Source organism: Quercus suber, unplaced genomic scaffold (assembly GCF_002906115.3).
Source record: "Quercus suber isolate HL8 unplaced genomic scaffold, Cork oak 2.0 scaffold_548, whole genome shotgun sequence".
In the NCBI taxonomy this organism is placed as follows: domain Eukaryota; kingdom Viridiplantae; phylum Streptophyta; class Magnoliopsida; order Fagales; family Fagaceae; genus Quercus; species Quercus suber.
In genome coordinates, this window is record NW_027069996.1 from 211,104 (window position 1) to 220,433 (window position 9,330).

The window sequence follows — 9,330 nt, forward strand, 5'->3', positions numbered from 1 at the left end:
TTTTTTTTTTTTTTTTTTATCATTTCATTTAAAAATATATAAACAACTCATTAAAATAATAAAGGAAGAAAGAGAATTTGAGTTTTTTAATTGAATGAAGAGATATAATCTTAATAAAATATTTTATTTTATTTTTACCAACATGCTACAATCAACTAGTATTTATATCAGTTTACTGTAGTTGCAAAAAAAATTAGTTTTAGCTTCTCTTATAACATATGATTTTTTGGTAGTAAAATAGTTTTTAGCTAAAATGCAATTACCATTGTGAATGTTTTTATTGTTTTTATTAAGTTTTTGGGTTGGATAGTTGTTATTTGGGTTAGACTAGCTAGGCTAATTGAGGAAAAGGGGGGGTCTAAAGTTTTGGAAAGGGGGTCAACTACAAAAATAAAATATATAATAACTATATATAAAATAGGACCCACGCTGGGGGGGGGGGGCTTGGACCCCCACCTAGGTCCATCCCTGATATAAAGGGAAAATACTCATCACAAATCTGATCAATATACTATAATAAAATAGAGATTATAATCTCAAGTTTATGCTCAAAACTTAAGTTCACAATAAATTGAGAAAAAAAATACAGAAATATTAAATTTATAAGGTATAATACAATCTCACTGCACCAAAAAAAAAAAAAAAATCAAAATCAAAATCTAGTGAAACCAACAATGAATTAAGATAAAAGATATCCAATCATATTAATACTTCATCTCTTTGTGATTGTAGCACCCAAATTTTCTTCCTAGAGAAAATACCCAAGTTTATCTTCCTAGTGAGATACGAATTCTTGTTTTTCCCCTCTTGCCATGTGCGGTATGTTGGTTACATAAAACTGTTTACTCTCACTGTAATGGACATGAATGGTCTTAATTAGACAATTCTGATAAAAGTAGAGCATTTATATTAGGCTCAATTAAGTAGGGGTGGCAATTCGTATTCGTGGGTTAGGTTCGTGTCGTGTCAAGCCATAAGTACTCTGCTATATGGGTTGACTCGAACCCGACCTGTTTTATTAAACAAGTTGACTCGATCCAACACATTTAACCCGTTTAATTAATAAGTCATGTAAAAGTCAATGCAAATAACCCGTTTAATAACCTAGCGCTATACCTTAAAAGGACTAGTCACAATTGAGGCTCCTTGTAATTGTTAATAAAGCCCAAATCTATCTAATAAATACCCGATGTGGGACTCATCACACACTCACACAAATCACACAATCAATCAAATTAGGGTATCACAATTATGTAACAACTCAAGGAAAAGCACTAGCCATATCTGCGCTATACCTCAAAAGGACTAGTTACAATTGAGACTCTTTGTAGTTGTTAATAAAGCCCAGATCTACCCAGTAAATATCCGATGTGGGACTCATCACACACCCACACAAATCATACAATCAATCAAATTGGAGCATCACAATCTCCCTCACTTAAATCCTTAACGTCCTCGTTAAGGCCCATTTTATCGGGTAGTGTCTACAAGCCCACACGGAATTATCGGACCGGCTCTGATATCATATGTAATGACTCAAGGAAAAGTGTTAGCCACATCTGCACTATTCCTCAAAAGAACTAGTCACAATTGAGGCTCCTTATAGTTGTTAATAAAGCCCAGTTTAACCCAGTAAATACCTGATTTAGGACTCATCACACACCCACGCACATTACACAATCAATCAAATTGGGGTATCACAATCTTCCCCACTTAAATCCCTAACGTCCTCGTTAGGGCTCACTTTGTAGAGTAGTGTCTCCGAGCCCACACAGGTAAACAATCTATTATCAATTTCCATATATTTAAAATTAAAACACAATTACAACCATAAATATAGTAATAAACATATAATTACAACAAAAAATTAAGCAATAATAACAAAATTTAATATTTTTATTATCTAAACGGGTTAAACGGGTCAGACAAATTTACATGTTGAACACGAATACGACCCTTTATTAAATGGGTCAGTTGTGTCGACCCGAATATGACTCAAATCTGTTTAGCCTCAACCTATGACCTGTTTTATAAACAGATTAGTTGTGTCGAGTTCATGGGTCATGTCAGATTTTGCCACCCCCACAATTAAGTTTTGGCCAAAGTTTAGCTAAAACCCTTAACTTTTCTATTTTTGCTAAGCTATTATTCACATGTAGATGCATCAAACCTTTCTTTCAAAGAAATTGTCACGTGGCTTAAGAAAGCAAACTCATATTACTTTAATCCAATGATCTCCATGAAAATGCCCTAGAAAACCCGTTGTTTAAATACAAGAACTTTAAGTCAGGCAGTCTTCCAAAGGAGAAAGTATATCATGTTTCGGTAATACTAAATCAGTATCTGTTTTGGTATTTCCTACCTAATAAATGAGTGACACGTATTTTAAAAAATCACATTTGACTACTCCAATAAATGATAATAACACTGACAAAACTATCAGAAAGATAAAAGATAAATTAATCATTTATTAGAGTAGTCTGATGTGGTTTTTTGAAATATGTGTCACTCATTTATTGGGTAGAAAATACCAAAACAGATACTGAGTTGGTATTATCGAAATATGGTATAATTTCTCCTTCCAAAGGAGTGACTGAGGGATGTTTAGCAATAAATGTGAGAAATTTATTAAGTAAAAGTAGTTGACTTGGCTAATAATAACTCTAAATTAATGATATAGGAAGTAGTAATTTATCTCCGCTAGATTTAATGAGAACTTACCATCTAAAAAGAGTATAATTCTTATCAAGCTATAGTATGTATAACTTGAATCCATTTATATCCTTAGTGGTGCCGTGCATGGCTACAAGAACTCACTGGAGATGACTAGTAGAATACTCCACTAATAGTATTGGCACAATGCCAAGCAACTGTCACTTTCTACTTCTTCTTATGATTTCCAAGTATTCTAACCAAGTTCAACAACTACCAGATGACACACATGAGGAATTATCTGAGGATAACTTGAGGAAGAGAGGCATTGATTTGGTGAGTTGGTGTTGTATGTGCAAGAGGGATGGGAAATATTTGATCATTTGCTTATACATTGTCCTTTGGCCTGAAAGTAGTGGGATATGGTGTTTGCCCTTTTTTGGGGCTCATTGGGTGATGCCTCAAGGGGTTATAGACTTAATAGCTTGTTGACAAGGCCATTTTAGGTGACATTAGAATGGCGATATCTGGAAGGCCATCCTCGTTGCTTGGTGTGGTGCCTTTGGCAGGAAGGAAATGCTAGGAACTTCAAGGGGTGTGAAAGGACAGCTTTTGACCAGAAATTGCAGGTTCTTAGATCCCTATTTGAATGGATGACTGCATCAGGAAGTTTTTCTTTCTCAAACTTATTATATTTTATTGATCTTTGTAACCTTGGATCTTAAGGGGTGTTGTACACCTAGTATACACCCTGTGTACTTGATGCATTTATGCAGCTAATAAAATTAATTACTTTAAAAAAAAAAAATGGCATACATAAGATAAGGCTTTACCTATGTCCAAGTAGAAAAAAACACCTCAAATCTTGGTGAAGTGGTTAAACTTTTGAAGAGCTTCCATGCTCTAGACCATGCAGTACAATGAGTAGTGAACAGTTGCAGTAAGCTAGAAACAGATTAATGGATATGAAGTGAATATGATTTTAGTAGTTTAAATTCATTTTTGGTATTGCCATATTAATTGCTTATAGATGCTTCTCCAAAAGAAGATGAATTTACAGTTTCGAATAAAATTCTATTCTCAACATAATATTTCAAAAGCTAAAGAAAAACCTTAAAGACTTGGACAATATATACTCATAGGATCAGCTGGATCCACTTATGGAAGATGGCAATAACAACTTTATTAGTTGTGCTATGTTCTATAACACAATCTCCAAAGACTATCAGGTGAAAGTTATGCTACTTGTGAACCCATCAAAATCCGAGTCATTCTTTCCACAATATCACTACTGCTTAATGACGCTAAAACATGAGTTTCTTGCAGGCCTATAACTGGGTCCTCAAGCATCCTAAATTTATAAAGTGAATTAAGGTGGAAAGGCATTTATGTACGCTGTACACAAATATTTTTCAATTGTTGGTTTTCGTTGTCATTTTACCAAAGAATATACATCATTCCAAAGCCAACACCTCTCAGAACAGCACAACAGAAATTAAATTGGATTATATGCAGTATCAAAAGAATGGACCATATGCATACCACAAACACACGCGCACACACACAGTTCAATATCACTAGCATACAAAAAATGCAGAAACAGCGAAACGAAATATCAATACAAAAAGTTGCTTGTCAGAAAAAAAAAAAAAAAAAAATCACACTTACTATTGATGGAGGCAACCATTCAACTCTTTAGCAAGTTTCTGACACGCCCAAACAACCGATAAGGTTCTTCCCAACGCACATTGAGCATACTTTGAAGTGTATTGATCACACTCCTTAAGTGCCTTCTGCTTCATTTTGCTTCTTAAAGCTACATTTGTATAACACACGTTAGCTCATTTAGGCATACCTCACATATTTACAAATTCCAAAATCAAAATTTAAACATATATAAAAAGAAGAAAGACAAAAATACAGTATATATATAGTAATAGTATCAAATAAAACAAAATTTACAAGCAAAAATTAAAATTTTCTTTTAGAGAACAGAAAATTACACACTCAAATTTAACCTCAACTGATTTAATTCTTTCTTGGAAGAGTTAATATTTAAAATAAATAAATGAAAGTAAATTTTAGTGAATATTCACGAAAATTAGAAAATGAAACTCTATGATTGTTTGGTTGCTGAGGAATGCAGAGAGAAGTATAAAAATGCAGAAAATTCTAAACACATGAATGTTTTTTTTTTTTTTTTTTTTTCCTCAGGAACCAAACAAAGGGGTTTAGGGTTTTAAGTAATGCAATGAGAAAATGGTTGGTTACCTTCTTCTACTTTCTTCTTCACGTGATTCTCACGTGCTTCCTGTACGTACCCCATCGAAGAATACCACTACAAAGTTCAAACTCTCTCTCTCTCTCTCTCTCTCTCTCAGAGTTCCTTAGCTCAGAGAAGAGAACCCTATTGGTTTTGAGCTCGCTGTGTCAAAGACTCGGAGTGGCTGGGTGACTGTGTGAGCCTCATGTCATACCTTTTTTTTTTTTTTTTTTTTTTTTTTTTTTTTTTTTTTACATTTGCTCACAAGCAGGTGAGTATATCATCTTTTTCGTTGGGATGCCAAATTGGACCAGATTGTATGATATTTGGGTCATTGCATAAATGATTTAGAAAGCTAGTTATTATTATTTTTTTTTTTCAAAAAATTCTTAAATTAATTAACCAAAAATTTAAAAATGGTCTCCTCAAAAAAAAAAAACTTAAAAATGGGGTTAAAATAGTAAATCGAAAAAAAAAGTTAGTTATTACTTTTTTTTACGATAAAAATACTCATACATAAAACTTAAAAATGTGGTTAAAATAGTAAATTGACAAAAATAATAAATTCCTACTTCTACATTAAAATGCCTTCTTACTTTTAATAAATTCCTACTTTTATATTGATTTAAATTCCTACTTCTACTTACTAACTCCCTATAAAATAGGATTACTTTTTTGTTAGTTTTAAAACTTCTCCAATCTACAAAACTCACCCCACATATTCATTTTTTCTTTTTACTTCATCATAATGTATTTGTTCTTTTTTGTGATTGGAAAAAGTAGAAATCCCAAATTATCATAAATGCAAATTATTAATATTTACCTAAAAAATAGAAGAGCCTCTGAACACGCGCTCATGTGTGTGCTTAGAGGCTAGTATATATTAGTCTCATCCTACAGACTCTGCCCAAGTGAGGTTTATTTATTTATTTTGAGTTTAATATAATTTTTTATTTTGAATTTATCTATTGTTAGTGAGGTTACACAAGAAAGAATTTTTAAGAAATTAAAATTTAGGATTTGAAATTGAATAACTGTTGAATTTAGTGTGTGCTAGTTTTTAGGAAAAATATATCAAACGTGTGTAAGATATATTTAAATATTTTTTAGTAGTTTTTTTTTTTGAATTTGTTGAATTACAATTATAACTCTTTTTTTATTTTTAAGAATAAGAATTATCTAATTAGATTAAGGGTATTTTTGACATTTTTTGAAACCATAACTAATTGTCTATTTATTTTTTTTTTTTTGAAAAAAAAATCTAAAATATTCTTAATATATAGAGATAAACCCAAATCTTTTAAAGCATATGATAGGCATCGCTTAGATCTTCTAGATGAATGGTCTGTCCTTATCAGCTTGTCATGTGATTATGTGAAAGACAACTGTGGCTTCATGTTCCATGAATATTTTGTCTATTAATTCTATCACCCAATTTTATCATATATATATATATATGAAAAAATTCTTAAGTACTCTTGAAAGTATAGTAAAATAGTGGTTTCATATTCAAAATAGACCCACCATAAATTTAATTATTGGATTATACTGTGAATGTGAGAAGAGAAAGAACATTACACAATATTCATGAATCACAACAAGATGGGGCGGGTAGGCAAAATTTTTGCCCAACCCCGTCTACTTCTTGGGACAACAACAAAAAAAATTGCAAGATAGGGCGGGACTTGCCACGTCGATGCAGGGCAGAGACATTTTTCCATCGTTACCCAGGTGTGGAGACTAGAGAGGGACTTGTCTATTCAAGCTAATGAAAAAAATAAAAATTAATCAATTAATTAAAAAAAGAAAAAGAAAAGAAAAAAAAAAGAAAAAAACCACACACAGAGAACTGTTTTTTTTTTTTTTTTTTTTGAGAGTCACACACAGAGCTGTTATTCTTCTATATCTACTGACTCTTTCCTGTGTGGTATAGACTCTTTAATCATAATCAAGTTGTCATATATCTTAAATACACCATCTTCATTTCAAAGCAGACGTATCAACCCTTCCCAGTACCTTTCAACTTGCCTAATAGAATATTATCAGGAACGGATGTCATAAGTTGAAACTCTGTAAAATATCCAGCCTTTTATTCTTTGTTCTCTTTTTACTAACAACTTCTACCTCCACTGCTTCTTCTTGACATACTTGTATGAGTTGAGTAAAATAGTTGGTGCAAGGTGCCACACGGAAATCAAAAGCCTAAAACCAATTTACTTTCAATATTTATTCATAGCTTATAATTTGGTCTTTGGAATCTATTCCTTTTAGGCCTTCTCTTCCGTTAGCGTGTGATATTAAATTACAATAAGGTATAGGCTTTGTCTTCTGTTATTGTTAGCGTGTAATACCATTTGGAACCTATTCCTTTTATGCCTTCTCTTCCGTTAGCGTGTGATATTAAATTACAATAAGGTATAGGCTCTGCCTTCTGTTACTGTTAGCGAGTAATACTATTCAATTCCTTCTTCTTCTGTTTCTCCAAAAAAAAAAATCCTTCTTCTTCTTCTTCTTCTTCTTCTTCTTTTTCATTTTTTTTTTCTTTCTGAGAAAAGACTGGGATATCATTCAACAACATGAAAGCAGATACAGAGGCTACTGGAAAAACAACAAACACAAGAACAGGGAACCAGCAACAACTTTGACCATAAACACTACTCCGCCTAACTAACTCCCTCTGATCTAGCTAGCTCAAAGAAAAAGTCTAGAATCTCCATTCTCCAAATGAAAGTTTCTCCAATTCTTCTAGCATGCTGAGCTAGTTCATGGGCTATTTTGTTGCTAGTCCTATTAATGTGTTTGATTTTTTACTCCTAAAAGCTGCATAAACTTTGCACAATGCCCTTCACAATGTGACCAACAGCTCCTCTTCATTAACTTCAACTTGGACAGCCAAGAGAGAGTTGCTCTCTATGATAACTCTCTCTAGGCCAAGCTTTTTTGCCAACACAAATCCCCGCTCCACTGCGATTGCCTCAGTTTCCTCGAGAATATCTTCCTTGGAAGGGCATAGACATGGCTGCTAAAAATCTGCTCTCACTGTCTCGAACTATAATTCCAATCCCTGAGTGTCCATTGGCCAACCATCCACATTAATGATATAGAAACCCACTGGAGGAGGTTCCCCGTGATCCTTCTTGTCTATCTTGTGCTTAATTTCCAGGCCCATTTGCTTCTTTGAAATCTTCAATCATACGGATTGTAGCCCCCAGATGTGAGCTTCCGAGGTTCCATTTGCCTCGTAAATAACCTGGTTTCTATTGTAACTCTAAGTAATTATTTAATAATATTTTTTTTTGATAAAAAAAATTTAATAATAAATTTTAAACACAACAATTGTTAGGGTTATTTAGACCCCGCTTGTGTGAATTAACTAGTATTAGGCCAAGTGATTGATTAGTCAAGTTATGAACAACCTTTGGTTATGTAAACAATATCAATATTATGCAATCAAATATAAATGCAGTGAAAAATACAGAACACACAATATGATAACTCAAAGAAAACTAATGGAACAATTTGCCCTTAAGTAAAAACCCGAGGGGGGAACTTTCCCAAGAAGCAAATTCACTATGATAAGAGAAGTTATTACAATCCAAGTAATCGGAACTTTTGGACTCTTAATCGTATGAATTGCCTCTATGGATGACACACCCGTGATCACGACCAGAACCTCCAACTAACTCCAAAACCTCTTGAATTTTTTTTCCCCACAGCAACAAGTTTGTGGTGATTGATATGACTTCAACTCCTTCACCCATTAATCTTTAGATCTACTTGAAACTCTCTAGTATGGTGAAAACAAAGAGAAACATGATTACACAAACCTAAGCTGCACAAATGGAGTTCTCTCTCTCTCTCTCTCTCTCTCTCTCTCTCTCTCTCTCTCTCTCTCTCTCTCTCTAGATGGCTTATAATGTCCTTTAAATAACCCAACAAACAGATCTCAAATCAGGCTTGAAACTGACAAGTTTTGGGCTATTTCGTGTTACTAATTTTTTGTTGATTCCCACATCTCAAATCTCAATAGATTGAGAAGGAATCAAGACAGGTTCGAGGAAATAGAAACTTCACATTTACTTAAGTTGTTCTTAAGCAATCTTTGGGTCTTCAATTACCACTTTAAGACACATCAAAAACTCATAATTTCACACATTTGTTATAGTTTGCCTATGCTAAAAAACATGAACCTAAAAACAATAATCATGAATAAACAAGCACAAGATAAACATCACATGAACAATTCACACATAGAAATAAGGATTTATTGATGGAGTGAAAACGTAAAAACACTCCATGACAGACTTCAACTCAACAAATCCACTATGAAGGTTGTTGTGAAATAGCCTATACTAACTAGAATTCTCGTACAAGCAAATAGACATCGTACATGAAAATGACTAGCGAATGTTTTT

The 9,330-nt window shown here is 33.0% G+C and overlaps 1 protein-coding gene across 1 annotated transcript; it reads right to left on the reverse strand.

The window, feature by feature from the left end:
• Positions 1-4,319: 4,319 nt before the first annotated feature.
• LOC112027308 (uncharacterized) lies at positions 4,320-5,124 on the reverse strand. The gene is made up of 2 exons (XM_065764280.1): positions 4,924-5,124; positions 4,320-4,468 (listed from the first exon to the last, which is right to left on the reverse strand). Exons 1-2 carry the CDS (start codon positions 4,976-4,978, stop codon positions 4,320-4,322), a joined length of 204 nt encoding a protein of 67 aa, XP_065620352.1. The 5' UTR covers positions 4,979-5,124.
• Positions 5,125-9,330: the final 4,206 nt, after the last annotated feature.